The sequence below is a fragment of the Ptychodera flava genome, chromosome 6, assembly GCF_041260155.1.
Source record: "Ptychodera flava strain L36383 chromosome 6, AS_Pfla_20210202, whole genome shotgun sequence".
Classification (NCBI taxonomy): Eukaryota; Metazoa; Hemichordata; class Enteropneusta; family Ptychoderidae; genus Ptychodera; species Ptychodera flava.
The window spans coordinates 37,640,103-37,659,563 of NC_091933.1; the positions used below are offsets into that span (position 1 = coordinate 37,640,103).

Consider the following 19,461-nt stretch of genomic DNA (forward strand, 5'->3'; position numbering starts at 1 on the left):
GGCAGAAAAGGTACTAGTATTAGGGTTAAGTATAAGGTAATTGCTGACGGACTAAAAAAAAGACTTTTTATCAGTGTTGTTTGAAAATACACTCTTTATACAGACAAGTAATCTCCATGCTGTAGTAAACAGAGACTGTTCTATGCCAGGTCATGCTTTGATACCAGTATCACGTTGTTATCACAATGCTACATGTACATGGTACCTGTATCTTTCTGTGGCTTTGTGAATTCTGGGTAAAATGCCAATGTTGACAAATTATCTCCTATCAGCTAACCTGAGTGTTTATTTATATTAGCCAGGTCTACTAGGGATACTCGCAGCTGTGAGTCCATCTACAGGTGTAAAATAAGATTTTTTATGTTTGAGAGGAAAATCTTTAGTTCAGTTTAAAGGTTAATTAGAAAGATTGGGTGCTTTAATGAACTTCTGATAGTTTTGTTAGCCCGAGCAATTAGAGTCATTTGGCTCAGTCAGCATCCATTGTCTCTACATATGTATGTGTGTGTGTGTGTGTGTGTGTGTGTGTGTGTGTGTGTGTGTGTGTGTGTAATGTATGTATGCCTGTATGTATGTATGTATATGTGTGTTGTATGTTTGTATGTATGTACGTATGTGTTTATGTTTGTTTGTTATATGTGTACCTGTGTATATGTATGTATGTCCATTCACCACTAAGACTTGAGAACTGCTGTGTGTATATATCACCACAGTATTATGAGAGAAGATGGGATTGTTCAAATGAATATGCAAGCCAAATGCAATGCAAATGAGCTTGATTTTGAAATGGTCAACAGTCAAAACTTTGTAATTACTGGTCAATATTATTGATATTTGCTATATAGATGCCTATGGATATCCTTAATCAGATTGTTTTAAATAAGCATAAACTTTGCATATTTAAATTTTACAGAACTTTTTACTCATTTTTAGCTCATATTTGGTATAGGTATATAGACCAAAGAGAGCTTATATGGTAGGTTGGCGGCGTCTCTATGTCTGTATGTTTCTTAAAAATCATCTTCCCGAATCTATTAGCTTTGAAGGTTTTGCTTTAAAGGTATACTGTCACCTGTTCCAATTTTGCCACAGTTACCATAGAAAGAGAAAATCTAACCAATCACAGATTTTAAGCAGGTGGCTGCTTTTTAAAAACAGCGCCCTCACATGGGCATTTTGAATACCAAGGAACGCCCCTTTGACCCTATATGGGCATATTTAGATTACAGGTGACTGTATGCCTTTAAGGCCCGGGGAATAATTGCATTTAAGTTTGTGAAGACAAAGACGTTGTATAGTATATAAGTTCTAGAGGCAGGTCTTCTTCATCTGGTCAAAAATTCTTCTTTGTTGAAATCACTTGTCCAATAGCTTTCAGATCTGGTTTAGTTGTTTGTTAGGAGAGCTCAATTGCATCTATTTAAATGATAATGAAATTTGCACATGGAAATTATTTGGGCCGATTTTCTCGTTCACAACAAACATTTCCAATTATACTTGATATACTCTGACTGTTATACTTCTAACATATGCGTGTTTGTTGATTTTGACCAAATGGGAGCACAGCTTTACTAACACTATTATTTTTTCAGAGTTCTCATACTTAAAGTGTTTGCTCACCAAGTTCTTAATTACCAGGTGTTTGCATATTGTGAACTTATGAATGCAAAATCTGCATCAACACTTTTTAATCAGAGTGAAATTTTTATTTGAATTTATATTACCAAGGTAGTCTAGTCTTGACACAGGGAATAACGACCGTTTGAGCTGGTTTGAGGGAGGCAAGCAAAAACAGTGATTAAATATGCATGACTTAATTACCAAAATTATTTTGATAAGCAAGAGAAATTGTTGAAATGTTTGTGCTTTGACAAAAAGAACAAAGCAGTGGTGACATCCAATATTGAATGGGTATCTGCTTTAATTATTTCAGACCAAGCATAACAAAAACAAAAGAAACAACAATCATAGCCACCCATCACTTTATTTTGCAGCATATTCTGAACTTGTGTACTTCCAGATTAATTGCACTAATCTTTTTCAAGTGTGTAATATATCACTGCCCAGCAGTCCCAGTTCCACCACAGGTAGGCCATGTTTGTGGTTGCCCACCTAAAAACTGACCGGACATTTCTCATTAGCTGAATGGAAAATGATTTATGGTGTCTGCCTGACCATGGTAGATTAGGAAGGTGGAGAATTCTGAATCCGAGTCAACAACTGTCCTAATCTCTACTCAAATAAACCATCGTACTGACCAAACTATGCACCATACATGACAAGAGGTAACCAATAACACGTTGAAGTATGGAAGAAAACAAGGTTAAATTGAGCAGGTATATAAAGAATCAATACATCTGTTACATCGTGACTACAAAAAGCTGTCTTATTAATCCTGCAATAATACACATGCTTTGACCATAATACTTCACTGATTTTGGGGGACTAAATATTTTTTTTATCCTTTCATAGAAATACCACCAAATATTTGCGTCCTCAATATCTGCTTCGATGTCTGGCTATTGCCCCAGTGACGAGACACAGAGACGCAAATATCTGCACCACCAAGAGTGGAGCATAGCAGAGTGTAGCTGTATCACGCAATAACTCTTGCATAAATGGTCCTGGGATTTCCAACGTACGTACATGTCCACTGTCTGTTTAATCTATAAAATGACTCAAATGCTATTTTTTGCAAGACTTTGAACTGTGTACGGAGTTGGCAGGGTACAGTTGACTGAAATTTTCAGTACAGGTCCGTGTTTAAAACAACTGCCCTTATCATTCTGACCACTTGTCTAGACTTGATAGCTGGCTAAAATGAGGCTAGAAGCTATCGATGGGTCAGTTTAATGCATAATGGTACAGCTTTAGCACTTGACATAAATCTCCATTTAACATTTCTCTCCGGTAGATTGGATGTCCTTAGATGAGCACGGAGTCACTTTATTCCACCACGGAACATCATTGATTTGCTGAAACTCTGTTTTCAGCTTTGACATCTTTCACTGGTCACTACAAAACAAACAGTCAAACTACAAATGAGCATAGTACCATCCCTCCCAATGTGATTAACCTATAGTTTTATATTTATCAAGAAAGGGTCCAAATTCTGAATTTGACATAAAAAAAATATGTGTGGATCAAATTGACCCCAAATGCACACATAAGTGATTAATCACCAAATGGAATCAAACGAACTCATTTGAGAAACGTTTTAACATTTCTGTGGTAGTTATATTGTATAGGTTGAGTGGAATTCTCTGAAGAGTGTCATTAATGAGGTATTTTGTAATGCCGTATGGGTGATTCTTCTGGTGTACCAATGGGGGCCACAGCAGACTATAACTTGGCATTTACATTCTCTAAGCAAGTTTTTTGTTTGCAAAAATTTGTGAATCTGAATTTTAAATTTTTTCTAAATACAAAAGTGGAATTGAAGCTTTAATTTGCAATTTTATTTTCCCTTCAAGTATTTTATAGTATTTTTTCATTCATTAAAATTCAAGATTTCAAGAGATAATCCTCGACGTTCAATATGCCAACATCCAGTTCCCTTTCTATCAAGACCAGTTCTCAGTCCAGGGCATGTGGTTTTTGTGTTACCAGCAAAAGCCATAGTCATCCTGCAGACAGTTTATTTTTGAAAAACAAACGTGAAATATTTTGTCGGAATATTCATCCTATGGAGGCTGTACATGCCATTCATGTTATATTATTATCCAGTCATGAAGTTTGTGTGTGGTTGCGGGACCGGTAATTTTTACAGCTTAAATGTTAAAAAAAGAACTTCTGACAATGAGTACTGCAGACATTTGTATAATTAACACATATATACAACAAAAGTTACAATATTGCTCTGAAAGATTGTGAAATAAAACAAATGCTTGGTGTAATAATGGTATCTTGGCAACATAAACAATAGTGGGATCCAGGTCCAAAGTTTCCAGTGCTATTTAATTAAATAATTTATTACCTATGATAAAATTATTTAAATACAAAGGTTAGTAAAAACCAAAGGAAAAACATTGTTGGGGGGAAAAAATATAGCAAGCGAAAGCTGCTAGAGGAGTTTGGCTAGTAGGGGGAAATATACAACATTGATATGTAAAAAGCACTTGTTCTCAATTATCCAGTGAGATGATAGACATTACACAACTAAGATAAAACAATTTTGAGTCCTAAAGATCATGTAGTATAAGTGATTTTTGGTGACATTTGCAAAACTAGAAATCCATGATAGTTAGATTCTAAGATGAACTGTATCTACAATCAGTTTTCATAAATAAGCGAAAGTGTCAGAATTGAACTTCTAATGAGTGTTTCGTGAGTGATTTCATTGACATTTCAACCCCCTCCCCAATTTTTATGAAATGTACAAACTGGACAAAGTCAAAATTTGACAGACATCGAAGTACGCAGGTCGCCATTTTGAACCAGGTGCAGCATATTTTGCATTATGCAAATGCTTTGTCATATTTCACCAGAATTGAGAGCCTATAAGGAAAGATGACTTTTACAATACGTATGCCAGGGAAGGTCCAGTGAACATTGAGGTATGCAATCTACCACTCCTACTTCAAGTTGATGGCAAGTTATTCACATACCATTGTACCAAACAATATGCCCGTATTTATGTAAATTAACCCTGAAATATACTGCCTTAATTTATTCAGTACTAGCTTTGGCAAAAAACAAAAATTGAAGCAGAAATGTAACAATTATGTGAAACACGATTGGGGGCCCTGATTATTTAAATATTACATGGCGTTTGGCATCTGCCAGATGGAATTTTCAATATTTGACATTGGTTTATCAAATTAGATGGTTTCAAACAGAAATGCAAGGAGGAAAACTGATTTTCAAAAGTTGAAATTACTTGAGTTTGTCCAATCTAAATTTATGTCTTGTCCAATCTAGATTTGTCTGTGATAGAAACGAGCGTGAGTCAGCCCTGTTTTATTGTGAGTAGTGGCTTTTGTACAGTGAAACACGTCCCCATGGTCAGGATTTCTCGCCATTATGGAAATACATGCCTAGAAACATTGGGCTTTCAACTCCAGCTCAAACTTTCCTCAACTTTAAACCATCCCCTTTCATAACGATGAATAAAAAATCGTGGATCACTGCACATAGTTTGGGATTTAATTGAGAAACAAACACCAGTTTACAGAGATTTGAAATTCAAAATGTGTGCTATGTGGGTAAAAATTTAATTTTCGATATTATCAACAACAAAAAATAATGAGCCATACCAACAGCTGATCAGAAAAGCATTGGAGAATTTTCAGGGTCTGAATATCTAACCCTAAGGTACATTGTTCATTGAGGACAGGATTTTCAAAAACAGAAAATGACAAGTTGGATAGAATTTAAACTGTGTGATATTGGCTCTCCCCGTTTGCCAAGGGTGCCCTTAAAAAAAGCTTCAGTGTACACCTTTAAATTATATTACATTCCCGGTAAGCAAAGGCTCTCAAAGGTGATGAAAACAAAAGAAAATAGTAGATATGTGACACGGTTGACAAAAAGAAGTTATTTTTACATCAATACTTGTAGAGTGCAGTCACTTGTGTCATAGTGAGTTCAGTAAGCAGACTATTGTGTGCAGTGTGTTGATATGTTCAAACAGCTGACCAAATCTCACAGATGATTAGCGTCTTTCATTTCCAACTTTGCAGCACCAAAGAAAATAGCGATGTTCATTTTTCTGTCTAGCCCAGGCTATCAGGCTGGACGTGTTAGTTTTGCAATTTTTTATGCTTTAAAGACGCCATGAAGAACATTGCAAGTAATAAAAAAAAGGCATTCTTTTTTTTCTCTGTTTCTCTCTCTCACTTTTGTATCCGGTGGCAGTGAATGTCATTTGATAGCACGGGGAACGAATGCATTGTTTTTTTGTCTTTTTTCAAGCAGCTCTTTGCTGTCCATTGCCGGAGACGGCGAGCAGAGACACATGTCACAATGCGCTTTAGTTTTTATTTACAATTGGGCTATTTACATGTGTACTCCTCTGTTTGTTCTCTGCACATATTGCAGTTGACGTAACAACACCAGTGAAATTTACAGTTACACTGCCACTCTTTGATGTACTGGTGTGTGTTGTAGCCTCGTCCGCAACACATTAAATCACAACCATCAATGCCGGATGATGTCCGATTGCACAGCCGGCCAACAGTTCCCAGGGAACCTCGTTCCTCGTCATATTCACAGTAGTTCGGTGATTTCTGGAGGAATACCAAACTCTTTTTCGGTGGTTTGCGATATTTCTTGCTGTTTTTCAGTAGAAGGAATTCTGGTCTGTTCGTTCGCCTGTTTTTAACTGGTTCGACGAGCTTCCCCCGGTTGTATTTTTCTTTGACCCTAGCCCCTACGTCGTGGAATGCTGGCAGAGTTGTCCAACAGGTCTTCATCGTGCAGGAACCGGAAACCCCGTGGCACTTACACTCGACACCCATCAGCTCATCTAGTATCTGGCAGGAGTGAACAAGAAAAAAAAATAACATACGAGAAAACTTGCCCCTGCGAGAGTAGAGACACGAGCGCGCCCAGCGAGAGTAGAGACATGAGCGCGCCCAGGCCTTTGTGTTTACCTCTGTAAAGCTTTTGTAGATTCTTGTGACCGTAATTTCAAGCTAATCTGACATCAACAAAATCAGATTCCGAACAATATATTGTGTAAACGGTGCACTTTATGATGTTTTATCGGGGAAAATTGGACTACTTGGATTACAGCCTTTTATTGAAAGGCTTGTCAAACTAAATCCGTCTGCGCTGTTCTGACCATAAGACATGAGAGAAAGAAGTAGGGTCTATGCTTTGGTAAGTTCTTTGAAAAAATAATAGATCATACAACTCGAATCCGTCTGAACATCTCTTTTGTAAAATTGGTCCCGCCCACTCCGAGGGCGAACAGTAGGATTAAAACAACATTTGGCTTTGAAAAGATAAAGGGATGGATCATTTAACGCCTGCTGGGGTCGGAAGATTAATTTTATTGTCGGTTTTACTTTTAACCAGCGTCTTCCGTAGAATCATCCTTAAATTCTTAAAAAACAAACAAACAAATTTGATTTTGTCATGCCGGTATGACTTTCCCAATTTACATTTGCTATCATCGTTATTGTCAAATGCGTATGTAATATAGGTGGCTAACAATAGGCCTTTTCACATCTTCCCACCCCCTCCCAGGATACCAGATGACCCGTCCCTAATACGCGGCAAAGACAATTGTTTCTGTATCATTCTTGTGCAGCAACCGCTATCTATTCGTGACCGCTCTTCGGTGAATATATCCACATGTTAGTTTGTCGTAAGCTGTAATCGACAGACGAAATGTATACCCCATCTTTCTTTCAGACCCTAATTCCCGGAAATTATTCAATTGAAAGAGTCGGCTAATCTTGTAAAACCCCAAATGGTTGCCGGATAAAAAGATGGGTTTCTTTTAATGCACGTTGTCCGCGACGCGTCGGCTAGAGGGGAGAAGCCAGCGCGGCGTGAAGCTAAACAAAGCCCGGAGACGCTGTGTTGATGATGACTTCACACTAGACAATGCCCTCCATTTCATAGCAAGTAAAATAGAAGGGGAAAAGACTGAACAAGCATGCCACCGGTAAATAGTGAAAGGTCTTGTGAAAAGAGCCAGTCTTAATTGGAGTACAACATTTTCTCAAAAGTGACCTAGCTTTAATTGTATTGTTCATTACGTGTCAAAGGGTCGGCGTCGTTTGATATCACCCGTTTAAACTTTAAGTTGGATCGCTTTAATTAATGACGTTTCGTAATTTGCTAATGCAAAGTCAGAAACTCCGAGTTGGACAAATTTGGCTCGCCGCTAAGGCCACCGCTAATGTATGTGTTTCAAGCTTTTCCCGTAAGTTTTTAAACAGTGTGTGTGTTTGTCGAAAACACAAACGGAAGTCTTGCCAGACGCTAGCAAACCATGGGAACGCCGTATCTGAAGTAGAGTTTTCGAAGCAACATTGCATGCGCCCTTGGAATACAGGAGGGGGGGGGGTGTCGTCACAATAGTTTAAATAGTCGCTTGTTTTCGTGTTATTGACTAGAAATGTGCCGAGGAACGTGCGATCTACCCTCGCCAGAAAACCGGATCAAGTCCGTTTGCGCTGTATCGATAAAGCTATACGATTCAGCCCACTCCTTTGTACTTCCCGGTCAAATTGCGCCACCTGATCGTAGACCGTTGGTGATACCCTTGAAAAAACCACCTGTTTGTTCATCTGTACCCCGTAACTACAACAAATTAGTTAGCACTACGTTTTAAAGTGGATATTGTGTAAATATGTCTAATTTACATTGGAATTTCGTAACATTCTTCGACTAATCGGCTTTGTAAGTGTCAAAATATATGTACACGAGTATGAATTAACGCCTAGTTCAAACATAGCGAGACGTTTGGAATACTTTTCAAGTTTGTATAAAAACTTGCCTCGGCGGCGCGATTTAGATTCTGAAGTGATTGCAGAGTCATCGCCAACGATACTCACCAGTCGACCGACTTCATAGTTATGTAAATTCATCAAAGTTCTCGGGTTCCGCTCGATCTCTCGCGCGTCCACGAACAATCGCGACAAGGTGATGCCGTAGTTGACGTCTGCGCTGCAGCCTCCCCACTTCCATCCCTCCTCCGTGTAGCCGGACTCCTTGGTCTTGTCGCAGCTACAATTGGTCAGGTTGCCCTGGCTGCAGGCCTGTGTGACGGAGTGGGCCACCCCGGCGGAACTGATCGCGGATATGTAAGCGGCTTCTTTGTTACCTGTCCACAAAAGGAAGAAACAGATAGCAAGTTAACATTTGTCTTCATACGAAGGATAAGACACCTGTTGCTGCCCGGGACTTGATCACTGACTCGCCATTGATTAGCATGCCAACCTTTATAGTATCAGCTCGTTCACAGCTTTGGACGAGTTATCACACGTGTTCTATCATGGCTTGTTCGACATGGAGAGATATGACAGCCCATAAACAAGAATCAGGACTATCTCCATTGTTTGACACATCTTTGCCTGGTGTCAATGATAATAAATTGGAATAAATATAATTATGCTGACAAGCCGAGAAAGATACAAACGTGACGTTTATTTGATTTGAAATTTACGGGGCACTTTACAGATCTCAATTTTGCAGATACGCAAGTTGGACATCGCCACCAAGCCCATCCAACTCTCTATATTCAGGTGGGTTCGTGCCTTCAAAAGACTATCTGGGAAAAAATAAGATGGTTTTACCCACAGACAATGAGACATTTCTCCCCCTTGTCTGTTTTTTGCCCCACCAAACCAGCGACTACAAATGCAAAAATTGATCACCAGAATATTTTGACTCTTCCGCAAAAATTGCCTGTTTTCTCGTGGTCTAAAGTCTACTGCTAATGTTTAACCATGGATATAAAAACTAGCTCCATGGTTTAACACAGGCACCAGACACAGAGCTTGTAACTCCTACTGAAAATATATCTTTGATCCATGTCAACTTGACTAGTCTTTTTTTTGCGTGCTATCTCTTTTATCAAAGTACACAGCGAGGTATTGCCATCAGCCACTTTCTGTCGGTTACTGTGCAGTCTAGTTTGCCTTGGGACAAACATACTACCCGCTTTTGTTAGTGGTAATATACCTGTAGGTTCTATATAGGTACCCACAAAACAGTGTGACAAAAAACTAAGTTTACATTGTAAACCATTCCCTTTCTAAATGGGAGCTGGCTTCTCTTTCAAAGTTTGTGAACTTTCAACAGCCGAGTGCAAGAGATTTGTTGTTCCACTCTTTGGCTGATGTCCTCTGTTGTGGGCCGACTTGTTGGTCAGCCTTAAAATACTAGCCCCGTTGTAACTTTCTTGCCTAACCTATCTAATGAAATTTTCGCACGCCAGTGTCATACGCTGTCATCAGTGCGCCCCCACCCCCATGGTGTCAGAGGAGGGGCAGACCCATGGAAAGAGGGGTGCGTTTGATATTGTAGGTGTCACTCAGCCAGGACGAGAAAATCAAGAAAGTGAGTTGTAGAGAGCGAAAACAAAAGGGCGCTGAGAACCGATGTATGTACGGAATGTTAGATTAAAGTAAGACGGTAAATACAGCAGTTGAGTCTGACATACTAAATCTGAATTGACGTGTGTAATAGGCAATGACAGTCACTCCACTCTAAAAGGACAAATCCATCTCGTACTAGGTTTTAATCTCTCAGAGAGAATTTGAACAAACTCGGGCACACAAAACTAAACAAGGGGAGTTACCTTGCCGTCCCTGTAGATTATCCCCACCTAGTGTTTCGCTTGCTTTCATCGTGGTTTCTCAAGCAAGACGGTCTCAGGGTGAGGTAAGCCATGGATGTACAACATACATGGGTAAGCTAACAGCTAAACTGCCATGTTCGTCTAATACAAGTGTTTGACTAAAACTTTCCACCGGGGAAAAAGAAGAAAAAAGCAGGACGAAGGCGATATGGTGTAACGCAGAAGAGTACGCCGGGAAACGTTGATGTCTTGGTGGAAACTCAACAATAGCCATGTATTTACACTATTGTGGAGCTAAGGCTAGGGAGACCTGACTGACCTCATGTCTAAGCTTCCAGCCATAAAAACATCAACGCTCACCCGTATATACTTTTTTTTGTGTATTGCTAATTTTACCGGTCAAACCGATACCCGTAGAATCCTATCCCGATAAGAACTGAAAGTTTTGCTAGCAGGGTCACTTTTTTGAGGGTGACGTTTTTTGTTGTTTTTTTTTCCACGAGAAGTGGTTGCTACTCTCTAGTGAGGTATTCCCACGATAAGGGTGAGACTTTAATACCAGGGCTATGTTTTGGGTATTTACCTGAAGGGGGATCAGCTCCGAACATTCCGGTTGGTCCCCCTGGTGAGGTACAGTTCCAGCGTGCCAGTTTGAACTGAAACTGGCATTCTTCAGCCCCTCGTTGGGCACCTTCTCCGATAGCTACGATGGCATCGGGTCGACTCTGGCAGATGGATCTCTGACGCTGCGACAGACCCGGTATCTTGTTGCAGATGATGTTGGCACCTATCGCTACTACAGAAGACAATGCACTGTTGGGGGAAAAAGACCGAGAAAAAATATTCACACTGAGACTTTCGTCTGAACTGGATTCTGAAAGTATATGTAAGCTCACGTTTAAGCGACTAGAGATGCTCTTATTTTCAACACTGGACCAAAAGTCTGCAAGACATCACATCTGCATGATGTACAAGGTTATCACCCTACAGACTCACCATCGTTCTGTCTTGAAGTGGAAAACTAGATACGCACAAAGTCTGTAACCAACGTAACAAACTATACAACACACAAAAGAAAGTTTCAAAAAAAATTCGATAAGGACACTTACAAAATGCTGGCGCGACCCACTAAGATCCATTCAGATGTAACAATCAGGTAGAGCAGCAATAGGGATGGAAAACTAGTCGACATTGTGATTGCTACTTATAAGACCGTGTATTAAAGATGTGTAGTATCAATGAACACTAGACTGCAACTGAACTCTATAGTAAGGGAACAAAACCTCGGCTTATATCCATATAGATCCAAGTCTATACAAAGCGATAAACAAACACCGCTTCTGATTGGTTGAGAGTAGCACTTTCACGAGGAATCCTTCACGCCCATTGGCTTGCGACTATCATTAATTACACGGATCATTACAGGTTTCCCGCCCACGGGACGTGCCTCTTTACAACTCCTTAATGTTCGATCAGTTCCACATTTGGCCACTTGCTGCGAGAGTGAAATAACACGGTTCGATTGTCACTCTTCGAACACTGTGCACCCGTGATTGATACTGTTTGTTGGGTTTACTTCATCTATGGCATGACGTGCGCGGCGTTCAACGATTTCTATTCTGAACGAGGGAATTCTCTTGAGTCTAACTATCACTTTTCATCCGTATTGCATCTTTTCACTAGCCTCCCGAGGGTAGCGAGCGCTTGCGAACCAGCTTGTCAGAAAATATTTTGCCGCGGTTGAATCTGAAAGGTATGGCGAATGTTTTGCGTAACACTGGTAGCATTAGGTCGCTTGACACTTAATTGCGGCCGGTTATTTATGGCAACACGGTGATACGTCTACCACTGAAGTATCACTGTAGGGTGCTCAGTCGCGTTTGTATATGTTTATGGTGAACAGGAAGTCAGATTAGCCGTCGCGATTGTTTAGGACACCTGTATTGATGAGCCTTGTCACAGAGTCCGGTCAGGGTTTTTTTCGCTGCATAGATAATGCTTCCAGAGTTATCACCTCCGCCCGACGTTTCACACCAGTACCAAAGTATTGAACAAGGTGGGACTGTTTCTTTAGCAGAACGCACATCGGGATTGTGCATGAGCCTTCACACGTGGACAGCTGGGTACACCGTTTTGCCGACGATCCCCTTGGTCAAACCAGCCTCCGAAGACTTGCACTCATATACACAAACACACCCCTTTTGGATAATACTGTTACAGGTATTGATCAATAAAAGGGTTAGGATGGGTGTATCAAACAAGCCAGCAACTTTACAAGTTGAAGTGGTGTCCAAATGGCGCTGAAGTACTCCTCAAGTACCCTTGATTGTTTTCTTTAACAATTCCTGAAAGGCTGTTCACTGCCCGTCTCTGTGGTGCCTTGTTGTGTCATATTAAACAATCTAGAGTCTACCTTTTCTCAATTAAGCGGAACGGTCGGTGTCCAAATGGCCCAGACACACCAGAATCGACGAAACTAATCTTCTAGTCCGGTTAATTCGATCTTGCCTCGCTGTCCCCAGAGTTCTGCCGTGAGTTATATCGCCCGGGTAAATTTACGGTGCGACCCGGTCCTGATACCCTCTCTCCTTGTACCGAGTTACGCGCTATCTGATTACAGCGCGTCGGATATTAAAATACTCGGGCACGTAATACACTTAGAGTGGCCCCTCCCTGTCGTGTGCTCTGCATGCATCTACTAGCAATGAGTTACCAGCCTACCTTTGTTTGGTGTAAGTGGGCTTCTACCCCCACACTCAACCACTCAAAGCTGTCACCGTTTTTTTTTATTTCGGCTACATATTGATTCTTTGCCAAATGCAGCGTTTCTACCAATCTGAGTTTCTCAGTTCACGTGGTTTCAGTGACTAGCTTATACAGCTCTACCACGGAACACACCATATGCATTAGTAAGTCCACGCCACATGGTAAGGCTTATGCGAATTTATCACGATCCTGTGTCATAAAACTTTAAAAAAGCCATTTATTCTATGAGAAGTTCCGAGTAGTTGGACTATTTACGATCGCGGTTACTCTATACCCCTCCACCCCGTATTGGTCTCCTGTCACTCAATTTCAAGATATTTGAAAGACATTATAAAACACAGCCTTTGTAGGTTATTCTGCAGTGGCAACATTAAAATGGCAAATTAAAACAAAAAACAAGTCCAGTAAAACACTTCTTGTCTTTTTCCTGAACAAAATGTATTTTGTCCAACATTTTTCATTGAAGTATAACATTACGGATTTCAACGCAGAGGGCGCCTATCTGAATGTGTCGATTGTCCTCCCCGTGTATAAGTACCCATGGTTACCGATCTAGTTACGTTGATTTATCATCAACGACTTGTGGAAACCCACCCCCTTTTCATTAAAACCGAAAGTCAGAATACAGCTAAGCCGACTGTATGAACTTACAACTGTGCGATCATGTTACTAAAAGTAACAGACCATCGGGCTGCCGTTTTTTTTCTTTTTTTCTTGTGCTAACTGTATGATGAAATCGGAAGGTCATGACGAAGGCCACATCAACAAGGGCCCTAGAGGAAACCAACTTTCCACACCTTCGGATAAACACATTGACATTGAAACATCATCGGTTCGTTTTTCGGGTCAGTCTGACCTTGGTGTGCAGTATCGGATCAGCCGTAAAGAGCGTCATATCATTACGACCGACGTACATTAGACATAATCCCAGCAAATGTTTGAGTATTTTTTCTCTGTCGACGTGCACGCCCTTCTCTTTTCACAATTGATATTTCCTCAATTTTATCATAGGCACTAGTATTGGACTGCATACATTTTAACTCGGTTGTACGAAATGAGCAGTTTTAAACGTCATACGACCCAGGCTGCACATAGCATCGGACAGTACTGAGTAAAACAGGTGTTGGGATCTCGCGAAAATATCGATCATCGCAAATACGAAACGGTGAACGAGATACTTGTCTTCAGTACTTTGTCAGCCTAGTTGGGCACACGTGTGGACAAGGCTCAGAGAATAGTGTGAAGATGGACAACCTAAGACAGCACTGTGGACAGAAATAGCATCTCACAGCGCCTTTTCCGACCGTATCTTATCATTTGCCGCTTCATTTTTATTTCCAATTTTGGGAATTTCAAAAAAGAACACATAAATAAACCTTTTCTGATGTTAACCTAGACCGTCATATCAGCGGCAGCCTACATATACTTGGTGGTTATATCGTAGACAACTACGAACACATACACAATGACCAACTGTGATTTTTTTTTTTTTTTTTTTTTTTTTTTTTTTTTTTTTTTTTTTTTTTTGCGTGGACACATTTCTAACGATTCCGGGTATTTCGTGATATTTCGCTTTGGTGTGACTATCGCGATTAATGAAAGTTAAAATGAAAATATAAAGTGCAGATGAATCGTCAATTAATACGACGTTCTTCAACAGTTGCCCACCACCTCCTTGCCCATCCCCCCCCCCCCGTTCTTCGGGTCAAAGGTTATTCCGATGACTCACTCCGCCTAGACGCCGTATTTCGTCCACTTGTCACGAAGGTACCCGTATTGAATGCCTGTTGTTACTGCATCGTCCACCCAAAAACTTTGTATGCGACGGAGTGGCACGGCACCCCCCCCCCCACCACCCCCCCCCCCCCAAAAAAACGACGAAAGCTACAACTGCATAAGAGCAATGCGGCTCGTTTATATAGTAAATGGAGCTCGCTTGTTTATCAGTACGCAGTATGCACCTCCATATTGAAAACTTACACTTTTGTACAACCATTCTCTTTCAAAATCAATTATAAATATTGGAGTCACCGTGCAAATTTTCAAATTACCTTATATTTACCGTCTTTGGAAAATCAAAATGGCTGCCATCACCTATGGGGAAAATTTCCACAAAAATAAGAAAGTGAAAATTGTATTTGCTACAAGAGCTTCAAAATGAACCAACACCATTTGTAGAACAGAAAAGTATTGTAAAAATTCGATAGTCTGAATATCTGTCCCCGAGGCGCATTCTACCTTAAGTTAAGATGGTTCCTAGACTCACGACACTTAGGCCGTGCGATACGGTCGATACGATGTAGTTTTCCCCGCAGTTTCTCCAGACTATTCCACGACGTACGGCTGTGCTGCCTAGCATGTACAGCTGTCGACACAGCATTTGACTGATACTGATAGCGGAACGGTAAAGTCCCTTCTCGCAGAGAATGGAAAGTCCTTGTGCCATTGCTGTTCTCAGACAGTAAACGTACATGCCTGCCATAATACACCGAAGGCTTTTCTCCCAGCTTCCTAACTTTGAACACTATTCAGATATGCGCGCACGTTACTATGGCGACTTATTCCTTCTTTCCGAAACATTTAACGCCCTAAGTCTGAATCGTGTATCTGGATTTTGATGTTTATTAGGGTCACGACAACAACCTTAGAAAGCCAAACCCATAAATTACATTTTTATTTTTATTTTAAATGACGCGAATTCTTGATATAAAATTTTACGTTCATGATCATATGGTAATCCATAAGTTTCATTGGAAAATTGCCACCTACGTTCCATGACATCACGTTGTGATGTAATTGCATGGTTGCGCCGATATAACCAGATGACCTTTGTGTCGGTTGACTGTCGTCTTGAAAACCAAACAATATATTGAACGGCGGGGTCGTAACGGCTCACTGCGCCAGCAAGTCCCAGCTCTACAGCCGTGGCTGAATATTCCAATCCTCATCAACGTGATATTACGCGTAAAATCACGTTGATGAGGGTTGCAATATTCTTGTGATGGACTTGAAGAAGAAACTACAACGTCACCGGGAAGGGACTTGAGGAGACCTTACTATCTAACAAGTCGGCAGTACACGTGATAGCAATGTGATAAATATAATGCCGACACCGTGAGAGAGGTCTTAAAATAACTGGCGACAGTAGTCACATATTGGTGTAACCGGCGATCTAATTAATGTGCGAGGCAATGCTCACTGCTTTATCGAAAATCCGCAAACCTCGTCAACGGCATGGATGCTCTGTTTGCCAGCTCTCAAATAAAGTTGATAATCAAAACCGCCAAGTAAATGTTTGCACAAACCCCAGTGTAGGCAGAGCGAGAGGGGAAGAAGAAAACATAGCCTGGTCATACAAAAAAACACTTTTTGAACGATGGTTACGCAAGCGAACTGCGTATTAGTCGACGAACTACACAGTTTTATCTTATGACATCAGTCAATACAGATCTGGCAGATACCATAGACGATAACTTACACGATCCGATGTTAGCTTGGCCTTTCTCGATTTCAACGTTGGATACCATTGATGCGTGCCGATGGTGACCCCATTCCCCCTGCGTATCAAAATAACTACATTACAAGATGCTGGCGTCAGCACGTGCATGGCGTGCACAGCGCATTAAGGGTTGTGACAATTATTGACGGAATAGGCAACGTTACCGCGGTACTGTGTTACGCCAAACTTAAGGACATAGTTACGATTACTAGCTCCAGGAGGGTAAGGATATCAATAATAACGAAGGCAAGATGATGATGATGATGATGATGATGATGATGATGATGATGATGATGATGATTTAGCTTATGGAGACGTAATGATATTGATCGCAGCTTTCGATTTCGGTCTGTATCATCACTGTCACCATCATTTTAGGAAGTCAAAACTCAAGTCTCAGGAGGTTAAACAGACACATGAACAGCGTGATCGTGACCACATATAATACCGGTAGCTGTGACACGCAGATTGAAGTAACCAAGGAATGATCGTGTCAGGACATTCCTCAAGATGGGTGCTCGTTGAAGCGGTACGCACTTCCCCGCCAGTATCGGCCAACCGTCTTTACTCTGATGTGTATTTTCAGTCGTGCACCGGTAAACGTTGATGATCGAAGGCAGTATTTTCAGTCGTGCACCGGTAAACGTTGATGATCGAAGGCAGTATTTTCAGTCGTGCACCGGTAAACGTTGATGATCGAAGGCCAGCATTTCTTCTACGCGGAATTGATTTTAAGAAAATTGTTTGAGAGAAGGGATAGGAAGTTATATATATATATATATATATATATATATATATATATATATATATATATATATATATATATATATATATATATATATATATATATATATATATATATATATGGTCTGCAATTCGTTATCAAGCATAGAAGACACACACACTTCTGGTTTGTTGTGTATCTAGACTATGGCTATGTAAGCGTACTCACAATTCGGAGAGCCGTGCGCGCTATCTATATGCATTCTTTAGTGATTGGTTGTGTTTTGGATCTGTACAACCCTTAAAGTTCAGTTTAAAGATTTAAGTTGATTCAGTTAAAATTATCCCTTAGCGTGTCAATAATAACAAAACTAGGGAGTCCAGATAAGGACCCATCCGCGTTGTATGTATATATCGCATAACAAACTAATAGTGCATTCAAGTGCATGTTACTGGTAGATATCACGGGTATACAGCTTCAATATCGCAGTTTGTTACTGACATTATGTCGTTCCATTGTCGATAAAAACTATGAGAGTATCAGTTCCTCTTGCGTGGCAGCAAGCTTTAAAAAAAGAGCTGCAACTTGCGTCTGGTGGCCGTTAGGCATGCGTCGTGTACGCCATTGGTATCAACAGTGACTGCGAACATGATAACAGTACTTGGATACGCGTGAAGACGCAGTTATGGCAGTGAAAGAAAAGAGCCATTGCTGGGCTGCGCTGTTCTTTCCCTATTCACCTGCGGACGGGGAACAGCAAGCGTAATCCCAAGAAATATTTACACTCGTTATATTTATGTATTGTTTCATTCTGCCACGATTTCTAACTTTTTTCTTCCACGCGTCCATGTCGCGTAGTCAAAAATATTTCGCAACACATATTGTCGAGCAGATCGTTTAAAGAAATGAAATTCGTCGTTTCAATCCTCGGCGACATAGCGGATAAAAAACTAGTAACCGAAGTGACTCTGAATATCAAATCATTGAAATGACCGGCTTTAATCAAATCTCGTTCAAATCTCGTTCAAATCGCAAAAACTTATGATCTTTGTCCGTTGCTTACACTTCACAATGTCCAAGTCCCATGTGAATTAAGTCCGCGTTTCAGAGCCTTAAGTCGCAGCTATGTATTGTATACTTTGAGGCCTTAGATCTTGCTTTTATAAGGTGTGGAGTGAAGAGAACGTCGGAATGTCGTATTTTAACTGTTTCCACACCCACAATGTTGTGTAGTGTCGCTACGTATCTTCGCCGAAGTTTTTACCGTCCAAAGTTTATATATGCCTTGAAGACTGTACCACGTTACACAACCACAAATCCCCTGGTTACATGGTTACTCTTTTCAGATACACGGCGTACACAAGAAATTCCCCCCTTGCTTTTGTTTGTCCTGTATCGGGTCAGCTCTGATGTGACAAAACTCTATTCTCCCAAACTCTTTACGTGAGCGTCAAAAAGAGATAGAGGAAAAATTGTTTCTAACAAAAGGCGACTTGTTACTTACCCAAAATTAGACAAAAGCAGGCAGTAAACTAAAACCACTTTATATAGACATCGGATTGCTGGTAAGTGTCTGTTCTCGTAAGTTGGCATGTTACTTCGAAAGCAACTCGGCGGGACGTCACGATATGGCGAGGCCGCTTACATTTCTGCTGTATATTGTGGGAACATTCCTAGCCAAGGTGAAATAGAGATTAGTGTGTCCAGGTGATTGGAGCCGCCTGAAATGACACACATGCAGCATGTATATATGCATATGTGTGGAGATCACTCCCACGATCTGATTGGCTGGGATGTTTGGCCCTTCAATCGGGTTAGATTATAGACAACAACTTGTTACACCGTAATCCTACTTAACCACGTTTATCCCCGATTCACTTAATTAACACGGTACATCAGAACAGCTCCATTTTCCAATAACAGCGGAGTAAACCTACTTACTGTTCGTCTAAATGTCAAGTGAGGCGGCTACGGGCGCCGATCAACCAACTTTGATATTAAAACGAGACGTAAAAATTAGGTGAACTCAGATTACGGGTCACGTATGGACATAACATCGTGCATGATATAGTTTTTATGCGTCGATTTTTAGGGACTTTTTTGAGAGAGAAAGAAAGCTATTTTTGAAGATTTGAAGGTGTCCGTAGACTCGGCGACATTCCAAAAGAGAGGCAGTCGCGTTCAGGTGTTCCCTAGGTGGCGATTCGACCCGGT

The 19,461-nt window shown here is 40.7% G+C and overlaps 1 protein-coding gene across 2 annotated transcripts; it reads right to left on the reverse strand.

Moving 5' to 3' along the window:
- Positions 1 to 3,803: 3,803 nt before the first annotated feature.
- LOC139135678 (protein Wnt-7b-like) lies at positions 3,804 to 18,977 on the reverse strand. Of its 2 annotated transcripts, none has more exons than XM_070703276.1 (4): positions 18,752 to 18,977; positions 10,842 to 11,071; positions 8,511 to 8,779; positions 3,804 to 6,473 (listed from the first exon to the last, which is right to left on the reverse strand). In XM_070703276.1, exons 1-4 carry the CDS (start codon positions 18,838 to 18,840, stop codon positions 5,994 to 5,996), a joined length of 1,068 nt encoding a protein of 355 aa, XP_070559377.1. In that variant the 5' UTR covers positions 18,841 to 18,977; the 3' UTR covers positions 3,804 to 5,993. The 2 variants fall into 2 exon arrangements, with proteins under 2 accessions (XP_070559377.1, XP_070559379.1); XM_070703278.1 differs by lacking the exon at positions 18,752 to 18,977 and adding an exon at positions 11,368 to 11,547.
- Between the last annotated feature and the right edge of the window lie 484 nt (positions 18,978 to 19,461).